Here is a 24,348-nt window from a genome sequence, read left to right as displayed (position 1 = left end):
AAGGATATGTACATAAGTGCTGTGGGGCTGAGGGTGGGGTGGATAAAGGGTAGAAATGACAGAGAAGGGAGAGGGAGTAGGGGTAATAATAATAATAATGTTGGTATTTGTTAAGCACTTACTATGTGCCAAGCACCGTTCTAAGCGCTGGGGGGATACAAGGTAATCAAGGTTGTCCCACGTGGGGCTCACAGTCTTCATCCCCATTTTACAGATGAGGGACTGAGGCACAGAGAAATGAAGTGACTTTCCCAAAGTCACACAGCTGACCAGTGGCGGAGCCAGGATTAGAACCCATGACCTCTGACTCCCAAGCCCGTGCTCTTTCCACTGAGCGGGGCGTAGCCAGGGAAGCCCACTTAGAGGAGATGTGATTTTCAAAAGGCTTTAGAGTGATCATCTGTCAGATATGAAGGGGGAGGGAGTTCCAGGTGAGGGAGGACACGGGTGAGGGCTTGATGGCGGGATTGACAAGACTGAGGTAGAGTGAGTAGGTTGGTGTTACAGAAGCGAAATGAACGTTCTGGGTTGTAGTAGGAAATCAGTGAGATAAGATGAGGGGTCAAGGCGATGGAGTGACTTAAAACCGATGGTGAGGAGCTTCTGTTTGATGCGGAGGTGGATGGGCAACCCCTGGAGGTTCTTGAGGAATGGGGTAATGTGGACTGAACGGCTTTTCAGAAAAATAATCTGGGCAGAGCGAAGGATGGACTGGACTGAAGAGAGGCAGTCGGCAGGGAGGTCAGCAAGGAGGGTGATCCAGTAGTCAAGGCAGGATGGAGAAGTGTTTGATCACTGTTGTAGCAGTTTGGATGGCGAGGAAAGAGTGGATGTCCGTGAAAGTCGAACTGACAGAATTTGGTAGCTGACTGAATATGTGGCTTGATTGAGAGAGAGGAGTCAAGGGTAACACCAAGGTTATGAGCTTGTGAGACGGGGAGGATGGTGGTGCTTATTTATTACTCTATTTATTTATTTATCTTACTTGTACATTTCTATCCTATTTATTTTATTTTGTTGGTATGTTTGGTTCTGTTCTCTGTCTCCCCCTTTTAGACTGTGAGCCCACTGTTGGGTAGGGACTGTCTCTATGTGTTGCCAATTTGTACTTCCCAAGCGCTTAGTACAGTGCTCTGCACATAGTAAGCGCTCAATAAATACGATTGATTGATTGATTGATTGATTGGTGCTGTCTACAGTGACGGGATAGTCAGGGGGAGAACGGGGTTGGGGTGGATGACTCCCAAATCTCCCTTTCAAGCTCCAAACTCTCTCCTTCTCTGCAATCTCAGAGGCAGCATGATCTAGTGGATAGAGCACGGTTCTGGGAGTCAGAAGGACCTGGGTTCTAATCCCAGCTCTGCCACTTGTCTGCTACGTGACCTTGGGCACAGTCACTTTTCTCTCTGCCTCAGTTCCCTCACCTGTAAAATGGGGATTAAGACTGTGAGCCCCACTTGGGACATGGACTGCGTCCAATCTGATTAATCTATATCTACCCCAGCGTTTAGTACAGTGCCTGGCACATAATAAACGCTTAACAAATACCATTAAAAGAAAATTCTTCCTGCCTTCAGGGAATCCCTACCTGGGTGTCCCAGGACACCTCAAAATCAACATGTCTAAAACGGAATTCATCTTCCCTCCCAATCTTTCTCCTCCCCACTACTTTCCCATCACTGTTGACAATACGGCCATCCTCTCAGTCTTACAAATCCCGGTATCGCTAGTACCCTTGACTCTTCTCTCTCCAACAGCACATTCAGTTAGTGTCTAAATCCTGTCATTTCTCTCTCCACAACATCTCCAGAATCTGCTCTTTCCCCTCCGTCCAATCCACCACCACGCTGATCCAAGCCCTCGTCACTTCCCTTCTCGACTATTGCATTGACCTCCTCACCAACCCTCCCCACCTCCAGCCTTACCTCTCTACGGTCCATATTTCACTGGTCTGTTAGGACCATTTTTCTAAAACATTGTTCTGCACATGGTTCCCCCCCTCCGATTGATGACTGATTGATAAGCCTCCAATGGTTGCCCATCCATCTCCACATCAAACAGAAACTCCTCACCATCAGCTTGAAGACACTCAATCAGTTCTCTCTCCCCCCTCGACTTATCCTCGCTCATCGTTCACTACAGCCGAGCCGGCACACCCTGCTCCGAATATCAACCTACTCAATGGGCCCTGCTGTCGTCTTTCTCCTTTGACCTCTTGTTAACACCCTCCCTCTTGCCTGAAACTCCTTTCATATCCTACACACCACCATTTTCCCCATCCACAAAGGCCTACTAAAATTCCATCTCCTCTAGGATGGCTAATCTCTCATTTCCCTCTCCTATTTTCCCTCCCTAAAACGTCACCCTCATACTTGGCTTCATACCTGGTCAGTATTTTGATACTGACTCCATCTCCCTCCCCCGCAGCATTTATCTTTATCCCTGATTCATTCATTCAATCGTATTTATTGAGCGCTTACTGTGTGCAGAGCACTGTACTAAGTGCTTGGGATTGCTTTGCCCATCTGCAATTTATCAATCAATCAATCATATTTATTGAGTGCTTACTGTGTGCAGAGCACTATACTAAGCGCTTGGGAAGTACAAGCGCTTAGTACAATTTATCTAAAAGTGTGCCTTCTCTGTTAGACTGTAAGCTCCTAAATGTCCGGGATCATGTCTCCTTACTCTCTTCTACTCTCCCAACTGCTTAGCACGGTGCTCGGCACACAGTAAGTGCTCAATAAACACCACCGATTGACCGTGAGGTCGACGTGTGACCCGGGGTTAACCTGACCGGGATGGAGGTCTCTGAGGGAGAGGTGGGGGTCAGAGACCCCTGCTCGGGAGTCGGAAGGTCATGGGTTCTAATCCCAGCTCTGCCACTTGTGACCCTGGGCAAGTCACTTCATTTCTCTGGGCCTCATCTGTACCATGGGGATTGAGGAGACCCACACGTGACGGGCCCGGTGTCCAACTCGGTTTGCTTGTGTCCACCCCGGCGCTTAGTAAAGGGCCTGGCGCGTAGTAAGGGCTTCACAAATAGCATCATCCTCATCAACTCCCAATCCTATCCTCCCCAGGTCCCTCTGTCTCTGAGGCCTCTGTTGTGGGAATTGAAGGATCTGGGAAGGGGCGAGGGCTGCAGCCCGAGGTGGGAACGGTCGCCCCCGGGCCACCCGGGGCCTGGGCACTAGCAGAAGGTCTCGGAGGAGACGGGCAGGGTGGTGTGCTGTGTCCCGCTGGGGAGAGGGTCCTCCCATGGTTGGCAGGCCGCCCGGGGGCAGATGCAGAGCTGAGCATCACCGGGGGCGGCACCGGGGGCAGAGGGGGCAACGGGAGGGCGGCCCGGCCTCAGGGGGCTCAGGACCCCCCGGGGACAGCAAGCCCACTGTCGTCGCAGCTCAGCCTGCACCTGCCAGGCCAACCGGGGCCGGGGGAAAGACAGAGGACGGGGGAGGAAGGGGACAGGGAATGCGGGCAGGGATGAAGGAATGAGGAGCAATGGGGTGAGGAAGGGAGGATGGGAGAAGTGGGAGTGAGGAGGGAAGGGGTGAAGGAAGGAAGGGGTAAGGGAATGAGGAGGGAGGGAGGACAGAGGGGATGAGGAGGGGTGAGAGAATTAGGAGGGAGAGAGATGAGGCATTAGGAAACATCACCAGGTCGGGGAGGGGGCAGGCGTTGATGGAGAGAGGCCTCTGAGGAGTAAATAACCCCCCCACCCACACCCCGAGGAGTCCTGGGGAGTGGCAAGTCGGGGCGGGGGTGTCCGGGGGCCCCAAGGTGGAGGGGTGGGGACGGGAGAATAGAGTAGGGGCCAGGGCAGTTGAGGCAGGGATTCATACCTCCTTGTTGATGAAGCAATACAACACACTGACAAACAGGCCCTGTGGAGCAGGAACAGGGAGAAGGGGGAAATTAGGGAGCAATTCGGGGTGGGGGGGGCGGTGTCCCCGTCCACCTCCTCCTTTTTGTGGTATAAATTAAAGCGCTTACTATGTGTCAAACGCTATTCTAAGCTCTGTTAATCGTATTCATTAATACAAGTTAATTAAGCCAGACGCAATCCCTGTCCCACGTGGGGCTCACGGTCTAAGTAGGAGAGAGAACAGGGATTGAATCCCCATTTGACGGTTGAGGGAACTGAGGCACAGAGAAGTTAAGGCATTTGCCCAAGGTCACACGGCAAGAAATTGGCAGAGCTGGAATTAGAACCCAGGTCTTTCCACTCGGCCATCCCAGTCCCTTGGTCTCGACCACTCCCCGAATCCCCCTCCCTTGCCAGGGGCTGGCGAGGGGGAGCAGGACGGAGACGGACTGAAGGATGGGATGGGACCTACCTCCTCTCCCCCCAGCCCACCTGCAAGGAACTGAGTAAGAGGTCGAAGAAGAGCTTGGTGAGGCGGAAGGTGCCTTGGACCTTGTCTTCTACGATCACCGTCACGATCATCACCTCGTGGACACCAAGCAATGGGAGCAGGGTCAGCGTGGACCGGGCCAGCCTGGGGAAATGAGGCCAGAGGGAATAATCAGCAGAAGAATAATTAATAAATATTAATTATGGAGTGGTATTTATTAGGGGCTTATTCTGTGCCAAGCACGGTACTGTGCACCGGGATAGATGCAGGATAATCAAGTCCTTCATGGGGCTCACGGTGAAAGGAGGAGGGAGAACATTTTGCAAATGAGAAAACTGAGGCACGGAGAAGTTAAGTGACTTGACCAAGGTCATACAGCAGACGAGTGGCAGAGTCAGGATTAGACTCCAAGGCCTGGGCTCTTTTCCATTACCACGGGGCAGGCGACTGCAAGGGGAAGGGTCAGCCCGGGGGGCTTGGGGGCTAGTCTGGGGAGGGAAATGGGGGTGTCGCCTCCAACCTGAGCTTGTAGTCGGAGCAGCGCATCTGGTGCGCCTGCAGCTTGGACAGGAGGATGCAGACGATGCGGACGAAGATGCAGAAGTTGATCTGCGAACGGGAGGTGAGGAGGGGGTGAAGAGGGGGTGAGGAGGGGCAGGAACCGAGACCGACTGCGAGGAGGCGTCAGGGAGCAGCAATCAATCAATCGATCGTATTTATTGAGCGCTTACTGTGTGCAGAGCACTGTACTAAGCGCTTGGGAAGTGCAAGTTGGCAACGTATAGAGCCAGTCCCTACCCAACAGTGGGCTCACAGTCTAGAAGGGGGCGACAGAGAACAAAACCAAACATACTAACAAAATAAAATAAATAGAATAGATATATACAAGTAAAATAAATAGAGTAATAAATATGTACAAACATATATACATATATACAGGTGCTGTGGGGAAGGGAAGGAGGTAAGATGAGGGGATGGAGGGGAGATGAGGGGGAGAGGAAAGAAGGGGCTCAGTCTGGGAAGGCTTCCTGGAGGAGGTGAGCTCTCAGTAGGGCCTTGAAGGGAGGAAGAGAGCTAGCTTGGTGGATGGGCAGAGGGAACGCAAGGTGGAGGAAAGAAACCCTGCGGCGGGGGAATGACGTTCGGTAGTTATTCATTCATTCAATCGTATTTCTTGAGCGCTTACTTGTGCAGAGCACTGTACTAAGCGCTTGGGAAGTACAAGTCGGCAACATATAGAGACGGTCCCTACCCAACAATGGGCTCACAGTCTGGAAGTTATGGAATGGAGAGGGGAGGGACAGGGCAGACCAAGCTGGTGAACTACATGTGGGGAGGGCGTTGGGGGGTCTGGGATTCGGGCTGCACTGAGGTGGCGAGCGGGATAGGGAAAGTGAGGTGGTTGAGGTTCAAGGGTATACCGAGCTGGGGAGCCTGATAGGGAAACGGGGAGGGGGCTGTTGAGGGGGGGGTCATGCCAAGTTGGTGAGCGGGATAAGGAAAGGGGGGCGGTTGAGCGTTGGAGTTCATACCAAGTTGGTGATCAGGATAGGAGTGCGGATGATCCACCAGAAGCCTTTGATTTTGTTTTGCTCCCAGCACCTGAAGCAGCAGAGCTGGGGTCTCCTGAACCCGGCCCGTCCCCGTCCCCCAGCCCAGGTGCCCCCGGCCCAGCTGACCCCTGCCCGTCCTCTGGCACCCCGCCAGCCTCCCGCCCTCCCACCCGCGGTGCCCGGACACTCACAGCGTGTTCTCGAAGAGGTAGCGGACCATCACCCACGGCGCCACGAAGAGCACGGGGAAGCCTGCGCGGACGTCCAGCCGGCCCAGGCGGTCAGCCGAACACTAGCCGAGAGCTAGGCCCCGCTAGCCGCCTCCACCCCCTTGCCCACCAATCAATCAATCAATCGTATTTATTGAGCGCTAACTGTGTGCAGAGCACTGTACTAAGCGCTTGAGCACTGTACTAAGCGCTTGAGCACAACGGGTCTGCCTGGTCGAGCCTCAAACACACCCCAACCCCGGATCATCATCATCATCAATCGTATTTATTGAGCGCTTACTACGTGCAGAGCACATTCGTCGGATCAGCGCGGTACTGTGGGGCTGCTTCAATCTGGGGGACGGGAGGGGACCCAGGAGTCCCCACCTCCAGCCTCCCGGGCTCCATCGTAGCCCCACGCCGACCGTGCCCCCAAACTCAGTCTCCGCCCCACACCCGTCAATCAATCAAGCGTATTTATTGAGCACTCACTATGTGTACAGCATTGTACTAAGCGTTTGGGAGAGTACAATATCAATCGATTGCATTTGTTGAGCGTGTATTCACCATCAATCGTATTTATTGAGCGCTTACTATGTGCAGAGCACTGTACTAAGCGCTTGGGAAGTACAAACTGGCAACATATAGAGACGGTCCCTACCCAACAGTGGGCTCACAGTCTAAAAGGGCTCACAGTGTATTGTGTGCAAAGCATTGTACTAAGCGCTTGGAAGAGCACAATAATTGATTGTACTTCTTGAGCGTTTACTCTGGGCAAAGCACTGTTCTCTACTGGACATTTTACACTGTACACTAACTATAACGATTGGTAGGCACGTTCCCTGCCCACAAAGAGCTTACCGTCCAGATGAGGAGGCGAACATTAATATGAGTAAATAAATTACGGGTACGAACAGAAGTACTATGAGGCTGAGGGAGGGGTGAATAAAGGGAACAAATCCAAGGGCAAGGGCTGCGCAGAAGGGAGGAACGAAGACTTAGTCGGGGAAGGCCTCTTGGAGGAGATATACTTTTAATAAGGCTTTGAAGTGGGGAGAGTGATAGTCGCCTTTGAAGAGGGAGGGTGTTGCAGGCTAGAGGCAGGACGTCCCTCCCACCCCAGGTCAGCTCTTCTACCCCTTCCAGGGGCAATGGACGGCCTCCCCCCGCCCCCCACTGTCTTCCTTCCCCTGCTCACCCCAGCCAAGGAGCAGGTATCTCCGGAAGCAGCTGCGCTCGGAGAAAGCCGGGAGCCGCAAGAGGCTATGCAGGTAGAGCCCCTCCACCGACAGCCAGGCATAGTTGGTGACCACGCAGTACTGGGTAAGCGCCTGGGCCAGCCGGCAGACCACCAGGACCTGGGCCGCCGAGATGGGAGGGACACACACGTTAGGGGTTTGGGTAACGCGGCCCCCCTCAGACTGGAGACTCCAAGCTCCTTGTGGGCAGGGGAAGTGTCTGTTATATTCCTCTCTTGTAATAATAATAATAGTAATGATAGCATTTACTAAGCGCTTACTATGTGCAAAGCACTGCTTTAAGCGCTGGGGAGATTACAAGGTGATCAGGTTGTCCCACGGGGGACTCACAGTCTGAATCCCCATTTTACAGATGAGAGAAGTGAAGTGACTTGCCCAGAGTCACACAGCTGACAATTGGCGGAGCTGGGATTTGAACCCACGACCTCTGACTCCAAAGCCCAGGCTCTTTCCACTGAGCCACGCTGCTTCTCGTTCTCACTGTATTCTCCCAAGCGCTCAATACATTGCTCTGCACCCAGTAGGTGCTCAGTATTGTCTGTCTCAACGCCGACTTCTTGCCCGTGTCCTGTCTCTGGCCTGGAACGCCCTCCCTCCTCGTGACTGACAGACAATTCATCTCTCCCCCTTCAAAGCTGTAGTGAAGGCACATCTCCCCTGAGAGGCCTTCCCCGACTAATCAATCAGTTGTATTTATTGAGCGCTTACTGTGTGCAGAGCACTGTACTAAGCGCTTGGGAAGTACAAATTGGCAACATATAGAGACGGTCCCTACCCAACTAGAAGGCTGTGAGCTAACAGGGACTAAGCCCTCCCTACCTCTTCTCCCACTCCGTTCTGCACCGCCCTGACTCGCTTTACTCATCCCCCTTCCCTGCCCCACAGGACTCATATCCATATCTGTAATTTATTTATTTATATTTACGTCCCTCTCCCCCTCTGGACTGTAAGCTGGTTGTGGACAGGGAATGTGCCTGTTTATTATTGTATTGTAATAATAATAACTATGGTATTTGTTAAGCGCTTACTATGTGTCAAGCACTGTTCTAAGCACCGGGGTAGATACAAGGTAATCGGGTGGTCCCGCGTGGGACTCACAGTCTTAATCTCTTAGTCTCAAAGTCAAAGTGGGACTCACAGGGAAGCAGCGTGGCTCAGTGGAAAGAGCCCGGGCTTTGGAGGCAGAGGTTGGGGGTTCAAATCCCGGCTCCGCCACTTGTCAGCTGTGTGACTTTGGGCAAGTCACTTAACTTCTCTGGGCCTCAGTTCCCTCATCTGTAAAATGGGGATTAAGCCTGTGAGCCCCACGTGGGACAACCTGATTACCTTGTATCTACCCCAGCGCTTAGAACAGTGCTTGGCACATAGTAAGCGCTTAACAAATACCAACATTATTATTATTATTATTATTATTATTATTATTATTATTATTAATCCCCATTTTCCAGATGAGGTAACTGAGGAACAGAGAAGTTAAGTTATGTTGCCAACTTGTACTTCCCAAGCGCTTAGTACAGTGCTCTGCACACAGTAAGCGCTCAATAAATACGATCGATTGACTAAGTGGCTTGCCCAAGCTCACAGAGCAGACAAGTGGCGGGGCCGGGATTAGAACCCACTCCCTCTCCTCTCCTATACCGCTCCCAAGCACTTAGTACAGTGCTCTGCGCACAGTAGGCGCTCAATAAATACGATTGACTGACCGAAGGAGCAGAGGAGAGGTGGGGGGGGAAGGGGGACCTCAATTGCAGGGGAGAGTGGGCGAGATCGTTTATGGGATCGGGAAGAGGGGGGTCTCCAACCTGTTCGGACAGCAGCTGGGGCCGGCCACTCTCGCCGAGGAGCTCCCAGCCCAGCGGGGCCCGGAGCAGACGATCGCGTGTGAGGATGGCGGCGGCCCGCAGCAGGAAGGACGCGAACAGGTTCATGTGGATGTGATTGCGGGTGCAACGCAGCCTCCTAAGGGGAAAGCGGGGGGAAAGGGTGCCAGAAGACCCCGGCCCCCTTCGACTCCTATTTTCCCAAGCCCCTAGGCCCCGGCTCCCGACTCCAAGCCCACACATATTTTCCCAAGCCCCTAGGCCCCGGCTCCCGACGCCAAGGCCACACGTCCCGTGGGCACCGCCGCACCACCGGCCCCCTCCCCTCCTTCCCCGAGGTTGCCCCGCTGTGTCCCCCACCCCAGCCCATCACCATCCCGGGACCCTCGCCCACACCTGAAGGAACCGAGCAGCAGTAGAGCGAGGAGCAGCGCAGCGAAGGACAGGGAGTAGCCGATCGTATAGGCGACCTGCAAGTGCTCCAGCATCCGCTTCTGGCTCTGCAGGTCGGGCGGGTCAGGGACCCCTCCACCGGCCAAGCCCCCTCCCCATGCCCCCTTCGTTGGCCCACCCTGTCCTACTCTCCTCTAGCCAACCTGACCAGTCCCGGGCCTCTCCCTCCACTGCCCGCCAACGGCCCCGCATATTCCCGGCCATGCCCTCTCTATCGATCAATCAATCGTATTTATTGAGCGCTTACTGTGTGCAGAGCACTGTACTAAGCGCTTGGGAAGTACAAGTTGGCAACACAGAGAGACAGTCCCTACTCAACAGTGGGCTCACAGTCTAAAAGGGGGCATCGCCTCGCCCATTTCTCGTACATATCTATTCTATTTATTTTATTTTGTTAGTATGTTTGGTTTTGTTCTCTGTCTCCCCCTTTTAGACTGTGAGCCCACTTTTGGGTAGGGACCGTCTCTATATGTTGCCAACTTGGACTTCCCAAGCGCTTAGTACAGTGCTCTGCACACCGTAAGCGTTCAATAAATATGACTGATATTGATTGACTGATTGATTGACTGTCTCTATGTGTTGCCAACTTGGACTTCCCAAACGCTTAGTACAGTGCTCTGCACACAGTAAGCGCTCAATAAATACGATTGATGATGATGATGATTTCTAGCCCTCCCCGCCCACACCCTGCCTCACCATCTCTCTCGCCACAACCTGTTCGGGGAAAACTGTTTTGAAATGGCATTTTTGGTGTTGATGGAGGACCAGCGTGGCTCAGTGGAAAGAGCCCGGGCTCGGGAGTCAGAGGTCATGGGTTCAAATCCCGGCTCCGCCAATTGTCAGCTGTGTGACTTTGGGCAAGTCATTTAGCCTCTCTGTGCCTCAGTTACCTCATCTGTAGAATGGGGATGAAGCCTGTGAGCCCCATGAAGGACAACCTGATCACTTTGTATCCTCCCCAGCGCTTAGAACAGTGCTTTGCACATAGTAAGTGCTTAACAAATGCCATTATTATTATTATCTCTCCGCCCCCTGTAATAATAATAATAATGATGATGACGATGGCATTTATTAAGCGCTTACTATGTGCAAAGCACCGTTCTAAGTTTACTAGGTGATCAGGTCTACAAGGTGGGGAGTTTACAAGGTGATCAGGTTGTCCCACAGTGGGGGCTCACAGTCTTCACCCCCATTTTCCAGATGAGGGAGCTGAGGCATAGAGAAGTCCAAAGTCACACGGCCGACAAGTGGCGGAGCCGGGGTTTGAACCCATGACCTCTGCCTCCAAAGCCCGGGCTCTTTCCAGTGAGTCACGCTGCTTCTCAGAGCCTGTAGCCCTTCTTGGGCCATTTCTGACCACCCCCTCCCCAGCCCCCCTCTCCCGGCTCCGGCCTCGCCCTCTCCCCCGTCCTGCCCTCGTCCTCTCTGCCCCGGCCTTGCCCAGTCCTGCCCGACGTTACCCGGCCTAGCGCTCTCCCTAGCCCTCCTTCCCACCCTAACCCTAACAACTCCCGTCTGACCCCGGCCCTCCCCTTCCTTTCCACTCCCAACCCTGATCCCGGCTCCCCCCTTCCTCCTCCCACCTCGAAATGTCCGAGATCTTCGGGGTTCTCGCACTGGGAATGGTCGCGCCAGTCCTGGCCGTCCGCATCCTTCTCCCACTGTCCGTCGGGCCCGCAGCGGCGCAGCACCGAGCCCCAACTCACTAAGGGAGGGAGGCCGAGGAAAAGGAGGAGAAAGAGGAGGCCGAGGAGGAGGAGGAGGAGGACCACCACTGGCGGGACGGCCACTGAGGAAGGGGGCGGGTGGGGAGGAGGGAGGAGGCCTCACCTTCTTGGTGCCAGGACAGATAGGGAGGGCAGGGGGCCCGCACGGTGGTATTGGGGGTCCCATCGTCCCAGCAGGCGTACATGTCGAAGGTTCGGTTACAAACCAGGCCTGCGAGGGGGGGGGCCGGAGTCAGGCGGCTGGGGCCGGCCCATTCCCGGCGAGGGCCACTGACACGGACCGGATGCACACACACGCCCACACACAAGGACACATACCAGCATTTTCTCTATATGTTGCCAATTTGTACTTCCCAAGTGCTTAGTACAGTGCTCTGCACATAGTAAGCGCTCAGTAAATACGATTGATGATGATGATGATGATTTACACACAAGGCCCCCCCCCAAACGCACGCAAACACACACACACACACACACACACACACAGGGGCACGGACACACTCCTAGTACCCCCGTTCACCCCAGGCACACACGCACACATAGGAACACGCACCTAGAACAAACAGACGCAACCAGGCTTGGGAGGCACACCCCCCCCCCCCCCCCACGGATACCTACCAGCGCTAATAAATAATAAATAATGATGGCATTTATTAAGCACTTATGATGTGCAAAGCACTGTTCTAAGCGCTGGGGAGGTTACAAGCTGATCAGGTTGTCCCACGGGGGGCTCACAGTCCTAATCCCCATTTTACAGATGAGGTCACTGAGGCCCAGAGAAGTGAAGTGACTTGCCCAAAGTCACACAGCTGACAAGTGGCGGAGCCGGGATTTGAACCCATGACCTTTTAGACTGTGAGCCCACTGTTGGGTAGGGACTGTCTCTCTATGTTGCCAACTTGTACTTCCCAAGCGCTTAGTACAGTGCTCTGCACACAGTAAGCACTCAATAAATACGATTGACTGATTGATTGGTTGATGACCTCTGACTCCAAAGCCCGGGCTCTTTTCCACTGAGCCACGCTGCTTCACTGACACACAAGGACACACACACACACACACACACAGACATGCACAAACCCAGACGGGGACACGGACCCACCCCCCCATCGCCACCGACACACACAGACACACACACCCCAGAACCAACTAGGTGTCTCCACATTTTACTAGCCCCATCACTCACACGCTCAGTCGCTCAATAAATACGATTGATTGATTGACTGATTGATGACCTCTGACTCCAAAGCCCGGGCTCTTTTCCACTGAGCCACGCTGCTTCACTAACACACAAGGACACACACACATACACACACACACACACACAAAGACATGCACAAACCCAGACGGGGACACGGACCCACCCCCCATCGCCACCGACACACACAGACACACACACCCCAGAACCAACTAGGCATCTCCGCATTTTGCTGGCCCCATCACTCAGACACTCAATCGCTCAATAAATACAATTGATTGATTGATTGATTGGATGACCTCTGACTCCAAAGCCCGGGCTCTTTTCCACTGAGCCCCGCTGCTTCACTAACACACAAGGACACACACACACACACACAGACAGACATGCACAAACCCAGACGGGGACACGGACCCACCCCCCCATCGCCACCGACACACACAGACACACACACCCCAGAACCAACTAGGCGTCTCCACATTTTGCTGGCCCCATCACTCACACGCTCAATCGCTCAATAAATACGATTGATTGATTGATGACCTCTGACTCCAGAGCCCGGGCTCTTTTCCACTGGGCCACGCTGCTTCACTAATACACAAGGACACACACACACACAGAGACATGCACAAACCCAGACGGGGACATAGACCCCCCCCCCCCCACCACCACCAGCACAGACACACACAGACACACACCCCCAGAACCAACTAGACATCTCCACATTTTGCTGGCCCCGTCACTAACACCACTGGCCCCTCTGGACCTTCCCGTCAGTCCCCCACGCCCTGCAACTCGCCCCCCGAGAGGTGGGGAAGTGGGGAAGGGGTACTGGACCCCCCACCCAGCCAGAGGAGGCCCCCGGCCCGGATGGTGCGCCCACCCACCCACCTTCTGGGCGCGGCTGCTCCGCCATCCTCCGTCGACAGTCGGCCTGGTAACGCTCCCACCGCTCAAAAAGCTCCATGGGCACCGAGTGCCTGGTCCGTCGGGACCCCGCAGTGTAGTAGCCTCGACTGGCAGAGGGCACCGAGAAGGCAGGGAGGTGGCTTGGGGTGCCCGGAGGAACCGAGGCTGCAGGAGAATAATAATAATAATAATAATGGCATTTATTAAGCGCTTACTATGTGCAAAGCACTGTTCTAAGCGCTGGGGAGGTCACAAGGAGATCTTTGGTGCCAGGCACTAGAGGTGGACACAAGCAAATTGGGTCAGATACGGTCCCCGTCCCACGTGGGGGTCCCAGTCTTAATCCCCATTTTACAGAGGAGGGAACTGAGGCCCAGAGAGGAGAAGGCGCGCCCGTTCTCATTTGAACGCAATAATAATAAAGATGGTATTAAGCGCTTACTATGGGCAAAGCACTGTTCTAAGCGCTGGGGAGGTCACAAGGAGATCTCTAGGTGCCAGGCACTAGAGGTGGACACAAGCAAATTGGGTCAGATACGGTCCCCGTCCCACGTGGGGGTCCCAGTCTTAATCCCCATTTTAAAGAGGAGGGAACTGAGGCCCAGAGAGGAGAAGGCGCGCCCGTTCCGATTTGAACGCAATAATAGTAAAGATGGTATTTGTTAAGCGCTTACTACGGGCAAAGCACTGTTCTAAGTGCTGGGGAGGTTACAAGCTGATCAGGTTGTCCCACGGGGGGGCTCACAGTTCGAATCCCCATTTTACAGATGAGGGAACTGAGGCACATAGAATAATAATAATGATGATGGCATTTATTAAGCGCTTACTATGTGCAAAGCACTGTTCTAAGTGCTGGGGAGGTTACAAGCTGATCGGGTTGTCCCACGGGGGGCTCACAGTCTTAATCCCCATTTTACAGATGAGGGAACTGAGGCACATAGAATAATAATAATGATGGCATTTATTAAGCGCTTACTATGTGCAAAGCACTGTTCTAAGCGCTGGGGAGGTTACAAGGAGATCAGTTGTCCCATGGGGGGCTCACAGTTTGAACCCCCATTTTACAGATGAGGGAACTGAGGCACATAGAATAATAATAATGATGATGGCATTTATTAAGCGCTTACTAGTGCAAAGCACTGTTCTAAGCGCTGGGGAGGTTACAGGCTGATCAGGTTGTCCCACGGGGGGCTCACAGTTTGAACCCCCATTTTACAGATGAGGGAACTGAGGCACATAGAATAATAATAATGATGGCATTTATTAAGCACTTACTATGTGCAAAGCACTGTTCTAAGCGCTGGGGAGGTTACAAGCTGATCAGGTTGTCCCACGGGGGGCTCACAGTTTGAACCCCCATTTTACAGATGAGGGAACTGAGGCACATAGAATAATAATAATGATGGCATTTATTAAGCACTTACTATGTGCAAAGCACTGTTCTAAGCGCTGGGGAGGTTACAAGCTGATCAGGTTGTCCCACGGGGGGGCTCACAGTTTGAATCCTCATTTTACAAATGAAGGAACTGAGGAACATAGAATAATAATAATGATGGCATTTATTAAGCGCTTACTATGTGCAAAGCACTGTTCTAAGCGCTGGGGAGGTTACAAGGAGATCAGTTGTCCCATGGGGGGCTCACAGTTTGAACCCCCATTTTACAGATGAGGGAACTGAGGCACACAGAATAATAATAATGATGGCATTTATTAAGCGCTTACTATGTGCAAAGCACTGTTCGAAGCGCTGGGGAGGTTACAAGCTGATCAGGTTGTCCCACGGGGGGCTCACAGTTTGAACCCCCATTTTACAGATGAGGGAACTGAGGCACATAGAATAATAATAATGATGATGGCATTTATTAAGCGCTTACTATGTGCAAAGCACTGTTCTAAGCGCTGGGGAGGTTACAGGCTGATCAGGTTGTCCCACGGGGGGCTCACAGTTTGAACCCCCATTTTACAGATGAGGGAACTGAGGCACATAGAATAATAATAATGATGGCATTTATTAAGCACTTACTATGTGCAAAGCACTGTTCTAAGCGCTGGGGAGGTTACAAGCTGATCAGGTTGTCCCACGGGGGGCTCACAGTTTGAACCCCCATTTTACAGATGAGGGAACTGAGGCACATAGAATAATAATAATGATGGCATTTATTAAGCACTTACTATGTGCAAAGCACTGTTCTAAGCGCTGGGGAGGTTACAAGCTGATCAGGTTGTCCCACGGGGGGGGCTCACAGTTTGAATCCTCATTTTACAAATGAAGGAACTGAGGCACATAGAATAATAATAATGATGGCATTTATTAAGCGCTTACTATGTGCAAAGCACTGTTCTAAGCACTGGGGAGGTTACAAGGAGATCAGTTGTCCCCTGGGGGGCTCACAGTCTTAATCCCCATTTTACAGATGAGGGAACTGAGGCCCAGGGAAGTGAAGTGACTTGCCCAAAGTCACACAGCTGACAGTTGGCGGAGCCGGGATTTGAACCCATGACCTCTGACTCCAAAACCCATGCTCTTTCCACTGAGCCACGCTGCTTCTCCGGCAATACGGGGCAGTTCGACCATCAATCAATCAATCAATCAATCGTATTTATTGAGCGCTTACTATGTGCAGAGCACTGTACTAAGCGCTTGGGGAGTACAAATTGGCAACATATAGAGACAGTCCCTACCCAATAGTGGGCTCACAGTCTAAAAGACTGTGACATTACAGTCTAAAAGACTGTAAATGCTTAGAGATGTCTTTTAGCGACCTCCCAAGCTCACCTCTTCCAGGAGGCCTTCCCAGACTGAGGCCCTTCCTTCCTCTCCCCCTCGTCCCCCTCTCCATCCCCCCCATCTTACCTCCTTCCCTTCCCCACAGCACCTGTATATATGTATATATGTTTGTACATATTTATTACTCTATTTATTTGTTTATTTTACTTGTACATATCTATTCTATTTATTTTATTTTGTTAGTATGTTTGGTTTTTTTTCTCTGTCTCCCCCTTTTAGACTGTGAGCCCAGTGTTGGGTAGGGACTGTCTCTATATGTTGCCAACTTGTACTTCCCAAGCGCTTAGTACAGTGCTCTGCACATAGTAAGCGCTCAATAAATATGATTGATTGATTGATTGATTGATTCAACTCTGTACTCTCCCGAGCTCTTGGTAATAACATTAATAACTGCGGTCTTTGTTAATGGCTTACTGTTCGCCAGGCACTGTACTAAGCGCTGGGTGGTCGCAAGCAAATCCACACGGGGCTCCCAGGCTCAATCCCCATTTTACGGACGAGGGAACTGAGGCCTAGAGAAGTGAAGGGAGTCGCTCAAGGTCACACAGCAGACGAATGGCAGCGCGGGATTAGAACTCACGACCCGACTCCCCCCCACAACGCCATGCTGCCTCTCGACAGCGCTCTGCACATGGTAACGGCTCAGTAAATTCCACTAATGGATCGATTCGGTGGCCTGCTCTCTGTTCATCACCATCATCAATCATATTGATTGAGCGCTTACTATGTGCAGAGCACTGTACTGAGCGCTTGGGAAGGACAAATTGGCAACACAGAGAGACAGTCCCCACCCAACAGTGGGCTCACAGTCTGTTGGCAGCAGTGGGGGCTCCGGGGGTCCCGGGGGAGGGAGGGGTGGAGGGCATCCATATAGTAAGCGCTTAATAAATGCCATTATTATTATCATTATAATTATTATTATTATTATTATCCCCGGCCCAGGGAGACGGCGCACACGGAAGGAAGATGGAGAGACGAGATGGAGAGTCTAGGCCACCCCAGACTGAGCCCCTTCCTTCCTCTCCCCCTCATCCCCCTCTCCATCCCCCTCATCTTACCTCCTTCCCTTCCCCACAGCACCTGTATATATGGATATATGTTTGTACATATGTTTTTTACTCTATTTATTTATTTATTTATTTATTTGTACATATCTATTCTATTTATTCTATTTTGTTAGTATGTTTGGTTTTGTTCTCTGTCTCCCCCTTTTAGACTGTGAGCCCACTGTTGGGTAGGGACTGTCTCTATATGTTGCCAACTTGTACTTCCCAAGCGCTTAGTACAGTGCTCTGCACATAGTAAGCGCTCAATAAATACGATTGGAACTGTGAGCCCCCCGTGGGACAACCTGATCACCTTGTAACCTCCCTAGCGCTTAGAACAGTGCTTTCAATCAGTCGTATTTATTGAGCGCTTACTGTGTGCACAGCACTGTACTAAGCGCTTTGTGCTCTGTACTATGTGCCTTGCACATAGTAAGCGCTTAACAAATACCATTATTATTATTAATATTATTCTCTGGGCCTCAGTTCCCTCATTCATTCAATCGCATTTATTGAGCGCTTACTGTGTGCAGAGCACTGTACTAGGCGCTTGGGAAGTACAAGTCGGCAACATATGGAGACGGTCCCTACCCAACAGTGGGCTCACAGTCGAGTCTTATCTGTAAAATGGGGATTAAGACTGGGAGTCCTATGTGTGGGACGGGGACTGTGTCCGTCCCGATTATCTTGTATCTACCCCAGTGCTTAGAACAGTGCCTGGCACATAGTAAGCGCTTAACAAATACTATAATAATTATTATTATTATTATTTCCAGTCGGCCACACTGCTTCTGACCAGAGAGCCCAAGGGACTGAGCCCCTTCCTTCCTCTCCCCCTCGTCCCCCTCTCCATCCCCCCATCTTACCTCCTTCCCTTCCCCACAGCACCTGTATATATGTCTATATGTTTGTACATATTTATTACTCTATTTATTTATTTATTTTACTTGTACATATCTATTCTATTTATTTTATTTTGTTAGTATGTTTGGTTTTTCTTCTCTGTCTCCCCCTTTTAGACTGTGAGCCCAATGTTGGGTAGGGACCGTCTCTATATGTTGCCAATTTGTACTTCCCAAGCGCTTAGTCCAGTGCTCTGCACATAGTAAGCGCTCAATAAATACGATTGATGATGATGATGATGATGATGAGAGAGTTGGTTGGCTTGGAGTCCCGTGGCCCCCGCCCCCTCCCTCGGTTTCCCCGGACAGAGGCCACCCCGGGGACGGGGCGTCACTATTTATTTATCGGGGTGGGGGTGGGGGGAGGCTTGAAACGGTCATCCGAACCCCGGGGTCTCACTGCATTTTCCAGTCCCTCCCTCCCACTTTCAAGGGAGAGGCGAAGGCTGGGACTGAGAATTGGGGGCGCGGAGAAGAGGTCTCGGGGGTCAGAAGCGAAGGCCGCAATCAATCAATCAATCAATCGTATTTATTGAGCGCTTACTGTGTGCAGGGCACTGGACTAAGCGCTTGGGAAGTACAAATTGGCAACATATAGAGACAGTTCCTACCCAACCAATCAATCGTATTTATTGAGCGCTTACTGTGTGCAGGGCACTGGGCTAAGCGCTTGGGAGGTACAAATTGGCAACATATAGAGACAGTCCCTACCCAACCAATCAATCGTATTTACTGAGCGCTTACTGTGTGCAGGGCACTGGGCTAAGCGCTTGGGAGGTACAAATTGGCAACATATAGAGACAGTCCCTACCCAACCAATCAATCGTATTTATTGAGCGCTTACTGTGTGCAGAGCACTGTGCTAAGCGCTGGGGAAGTACATGTTGGCAATGGGGTTCCCAGCTCTGCGGCCTCGGCCCTCCCACTCCCAGCCCCCCAACCTTGTCCCGAATCAGCCGCCCAGGAAGGGGAGTCAGTAGGTCACCCCCCACCCCACTCTTACTGCGCCCCTGCGATCAGGCCAGCAATATTTCTGCCCCCACCCCCCTTTAAGGGCTCCATCTATGGTGTCCTCCTGGACGTTCAGTCTTTAAAGCAAAAAGAAGTTTGGGAGAGAGGGGTGAAATAGAACCCCCTTCCCAATATTCTGGGAACCTGGGTCCCTCAGTGATGGCTGAAAAAGAGGTGCCGGGGTTCCAGGCCCCCTCCCTCTGGTGTCCCCAACTCCCCTTATCATCATCAATCGTATTTACTGAGCGCTTACTATGTGCAGAGCACTGGACTAAGCGCTTGGGAAGTACAAATTGGCAACATCTAGAGACAGTCCCTACCCAACAGTGGGCTCGCAGTCTAAAAGGGGGAGACAGAGAACAAAACCAAACATACTAACAAAATAAAATAAATAGGATAGATAAGTACAAGTAAAATAAATAAATCAATAAATAAATAGAGTAATAAATATGTACAAACATATATACATATATACAGGTGCTGTGGGGAAGGGAAGGAGGTAAGATGGGGGGGATGGAGAACCGAGACCCTAACTTTCTCGCCCTGCCCGAGGGGCAAGTGAAGTTGCGGGGGGGCACGACTGGGACGGAGAGGAGTGACAGGCGACGAAAGGAGATGGAGACTGTGAGCCCACTGTTGGGTAGGGACTGTCACTATATGTTGCCAACTTGTACTTCCCAAGCGCTTAGTACAGTGCTCTGCACACAGTAAGCGCTCAATAAATACGATTGATTGATTGATTGATTGATTGATTGAGCCACGGAGACGAGAGATCCAGAAACGGGAGACGGAGAGGGCCGAGAAGCCCAGAGTTGCGAGGCACGGAGACTGGGAAACTGAGAAAGGCACGGAGAGAGACGGGGAAAACTGCCGCCAAAAACGGAGTAGGAAAGAGAGACACGAGGAGAGGGGAGATGGTGACCCCGTCCCACCCCTTCCCCACTCCGGTGTCCCCACGACCCCCGGTCCGGCTCGGCCTCCTCACCTGTCCGGTCTGCTGCCCTCGGTTTCCTCCTCCAGCTCCGAGCGTCTTCGTGGTTAAAAGACCGATTGGGTGGGCAGGAGCAGAAGGAGGGGCCCCCCCAAAGGGGGAAGGATTGGGGGCTCCCCAATGGAAGCCCCCAGACCCAACCCAGTCGGGCAGGGGCCGGGACCCTTGGTGGGGAGAGGGGAGAGTTATCTATTCGGAGGAGACAAGGGGAGATGGAAAGAGACACAGCGGGTAGAAACAGAGAGCATGGGGGGGAGGGGGGCTGCAGAGAGGAAGAACACTCTGGTAGACACACACACTCAGAAGTACACACACACACACACACACACACACACACACATCCATGCAGTTTTCCGTGTGGACACAGGCATAAAAAGACACCAGCAGAGAAAGCAGCACGGCCTAGTTGGAAGAGCGTGGGCCCCGGAGTCAGAAAGGACCTGGGTCCTAATCCTGACTCCTCCGTTTGTCTCTGGTGTGACCTAGGGCCAATCAAGTAAGTTGTCCGAGCCTCAGTTACTTCATCTGTAAAATGGGGATTAATACCGTGAGCCCCACGCTAGACAGTGACTAGTGACAACCTAATTAACTTGTAGCTCCCCCGGAACTCAGAACGGTGTTTGACACGTAGTAAGCGTTTAACAAAAAGCCGCAGCCGACGCTCACTTATCCGTAATCACCCACACGTAGGCATCATAGGCACATTTTGGACTGTGAGCCCACTGTTGGGTAGGGACTGTCTCTGAATGTTGCCAATTTGTACTTCCCAAGCGCTTAGTACAGTGCTTCACACATAGTAAGCGCTCAGTAAATACGATTGATGATGATGATGATGATCACCGCACAGGTGCATGTATCCGTTCATAATAATAATAACAATAATCGTGGTGTTTGGTGAGCGCTTACTGTGTGCCAAGCGCTGTAGTAGATACAAGATCGTCAGGTCCCCCATGGGGGCTCTCAGACTGAGGAAGGGGGAGAACAGGTATTGAATCCCCATTATGTGGAAAAGAGAACTGAGGCCCAGAGAAGTGAAGTGATTTGCCCAAGGTCACACAGTAGATAAGTGGCAGAAGCAGGATTAGAACCCAGGTCCTCTGACCCCAAGGCCCACGCTCATTCCCCTAGGCCACGCTGCTTCATAGTGGCCCACAGCCTTGTACCAATGCAGCTGCATTGAGCTTTAATTCTATTTGTTCTGACAGACTTGACAACTGTCGACATGTTTTGTTTTGTTGTCTGTCTCCCCCTTCTAGACTGTGAGCCTGTTGTTGGGTAGGGACCGTCTCTATATGATAATAATAATAATAATAATAATGGTATTTGTTAAGCGCTTACTATGTGCAAAGCACTGTTCTAAGCGCTGGGGAGGATACAAGGTGATCAGGTTGTCCCACTTGGGGCTCACAATATTAATCCCCGTTTTACAGATGAGGTAACTGAGGCCCAGAGACATGAAGTGACTTGCCCAAAGTCACACAGCTGACAGTTGGCGGAGCCGGGATTTGAACCCATGACCTCTGACTCCAAAGCCCATGCTCTTTCCAATGAGCCACGCTGCTTCTCCTGTACGTTGCCGACTTGTACTTCCCAAGCGCTTAGTACATGGCTTTGTACACAGTAAGCGCTCAATAAATGCGATTGAATGAGTGAATGAATCCCCAACATACCCTGTGTGTACAGAGCCCTAAAATGTAAGCAATGGCAGCACTTAGTTTCTAGACTACGTGCCCGTTGATGGGTAGGGATTGTCTCTATTTGTTGCCAAATTGTACTTTCCAAGCGCTTAGTCCAGCGCTCTGCACACAGTAAGCGCTCAATAAATACGATTGAGTGAGTGAACTTTAAAATTTGGAGAAGCAGCACGGCCTAATGAAAAGAGCATGGGCCTGCCTGGCTCCTCCGCCCCCGGCCTAGTCTTCCCCCCTGCCCTCTCCCCTACTTCCCACAGGCGGATGGGGAAGGGGCGTGGTTATTGGCGGGGCGTGTGCTTTAATAATGATAATAATAATAACAGTGGCATTTATACTAATAATAATAATGTTCGTATTTGTTAAGCGCTTACTATGTGCAAAGCACTGTTTTAAGCGCTGGGGTAGATACAAGGTAATCAGGTTGTCCCACGTAGGGCTTACAGTCTTCATCCCCATTTTACTAAGCGCTTACTATGTGCAAAGCACTGTTCTAAGCGCTGGGGAGGCTACACGGTGATCAGGTTGTCCCACGGGGGGTCTCACAGTCTTAATCCCCATTTTCCAGATGAGGTAACCGAGGCCCTTAGAAGTGAAGTGACTTGCCCAAGGTCACACAGCTGACAATTGGCACAGCCACCATGTACGACTCCCAAGCCCGGGCTCTTTCCACTGAGCCACGCTGCCTCTCAGTAATACTGACGGCATTTTGTTAAGCGCTTACTATGCGCCAAGCACTGTTCTAAGCGCTAGGGGGGATACAAGGTCATCAGGTTGACCCACGTGGGGCTCACAGTCTTAATCCCCATTTTCCGGATGAGGTAACTGAGGCACAGAGAAGTCCAAAGTCACACAGCTGACAAGTGGCGGAGCCGGGATTAGAACCCGTGACCTCTGAGTCCTAAATAATAATAATAATTGGCATTTGCTAAGCGCTTACTATGAGCAAAGCACTGTTCTAAGCGCTGGGGAGGATACAGGGTGATCAGGTTGTCCCACGTGGGGCTCACAGTCTTAATCCCCATTTTCCGGATGAGGTAACTGAGGCACAGAGAAGTCCAAAGTCACACAGCAGACAAGTGGCGGACCCGGGATTAGAACCCGTGACCTCTGAGTCCTAAATAATAATAATAATTGCCATTTGTTAAGCGCTTACTATGAGCAAAACACTGTTCTAAGCGCTGGGGAGGATACAGCTTGATTGGGTTGTCCCACGTTGGGCTCACAGTCTTAATCCCCATTTTCCAGATGAGGTAACTGAGGCCCAGAGAAGTCAAGTGACTTGCCCAAGATCACACAGCTGCCATGTGGCGGAGTCGGGACTTGAACCCATGACCTCTGACTCCAAAGCCCCGGCTCTTTCCACTGAGCCACGCTGCTTGCCATGTGCCAAGTGCTGTGCGAAGCACTCAAGAGGATCAGGCTGGACTCAGGGTAGGGACTGTCTATATATTGCCGACTTGGACTTCCCAAGCGCTTAGCACAGTGCTCTGCACACAGTAAGCGCTCAATAGATACGATTGAATGAATGAAGCCGGGCCACTGAGCCACGCTGCTTCTCTTTGAGGGGCCCACTGTTGGGTAGGGACTGTCTCTATATGTTGCCAACTTGTACTTCCCAAGCGCTTAGTACAGTGCTCTGCACACAGTAAGCGCTCAATAAACACGATTGATTGATTGATTGATTGATCGTGATGGGCATGGGGGGCATGCCGCTGGATGGTGCCGCTCTCTGTCTCCCGGTTTTACCCCTGGAGGCTCCGCAGGTCCCGGCCTGCTCGGGGCTAGACTATGAGCCCACTGTTGGGTAGGGACGGTCTCTATTATGTTGCCAACTTGTACTTCCCAAGCGCTTAGTACAGTGCTCTGCACACAGTAAGTGCTCAATAACTACGTTTAATTTGTTAGTCTGTTTTGTTTTGTTCTCTGTCTCCCCCTTCTAGACTGTGAGCCCACTGTTGGGTAGGGACCGTCTCTATATGTTGCCAGCTTGTACTTCCCAAGCGCTTAGTACAGTGCTCTGCACACAGTAAGTGCTCAATAACTACGTTTAATTTGTTAGTCTGTTTTGTTTTGTTCTCTGTCTCCCCCCTTCTAGACTGTGAGCCCACTGTTGGGTAGGGACGGTCTCTATTATGTTGCCAGCTTGTACTTCCCAAGCGCTTAGTACAGTGCTCTGCACACAGTAAGTGCTCAATAACTACGATTGATTGATTGATTGATTGATTGAGGGGGTCGATGCTGGATGCCGGCCCGCCCGAGGCCACCCAGCCAAGGTGGAGTCCGCGGACTGCGGAGTCAGGTTCCAATCATCCATCCCAGTAAGCGCTCAATAGATACGATTGATTGATTGATTGATTGATTGATTGATCCATCCCGGGGGTGGGGAGCTCAGTAGAGAGGAGCCGAGGGAGGCCTCCCCCCGGGCCCCGG

At 51.9% G+C, this 24,348-nt stretch overlaps 1 protein-coding gene across 1 annotated transcript in view; it reads right to left on the bottom strand.

Moving 5' to 3' along the window:
* Positions 1-24,348, bottom strand: part of GIPR (gastric inhibitory polypeptide receptor) — a 38,785-nt gene that overhangs the window by 7,463 nt on the left and 6,974 nt on the right. The window contains exons 2-15 of the mRNA XM_038767635.1: positions 20,562-20,626; positions 20,219-20,263; positions 13,469-13,626; positions 11,483-11,590; positions 11,236-11,357; positions 9,596-9,699; positions 9,182-9,338; positions 7,319-7,478; positions 6,103-6,163; positions 5,891-5,960; positions 4,879-4,967; positions 4,361-4,502; positions 3,846-3,887; positions 3,195-3,415 (exon numbers count right to left, since the gene is read on the bottom strand). Of these exons, the coding sequence (XP_038623563.1) occupies positions 3,195-3,415; positions 3,846-3,887; positions 4,361-4,502; positions 4,879-4,967; positions 5,891-5,960; positions 6,103-6,163; positions 7,319-7,478; positions 9,182-9,338; positions 9,596-9,699; positions 11,236-11,357; positions 11,483-11,590; positions 13,469-13,626; positions 20,219-20,263; positions 20,562-20,626 (1,544 nt within the window). The remainder of the gene's footprint in view (positions 1-3,194; positions 3,416-3,845; positions 3,888-4,360; positions 4,503-4,878; positions 4,968-5,890; positions 5,961-6,102; positions 6,164-7,318; positions 7,479-9,181; positions 9,339-9,595; positions 9,700-11,235; positions 11,358-11,482; positions 11,591-13,468; positions 13,627-20,218; positions 20,264-20,561; positions 20,627-24,348) is intronic.

The sequence above is a fragment of the Tachyglossus aculeatus genome, chromosome 26 (genome assembly GCF_015852505.1).
Source record: "Tachyglossus aculeatus isolate mTacAcu1 chromosome 26, mTacAcu1.pri, whole genome shotgun sequence".
NCBI classification, from domain to species: Eukaryota; Metazoa; Chordata; class Mammalia; order Monotremata; family Tachyglossidae; genus Tachyglossus; species Tachyglossus aculeatus.
This window is presented reverse-complemented; position numbering and strand designations above follow the sequence as displayed.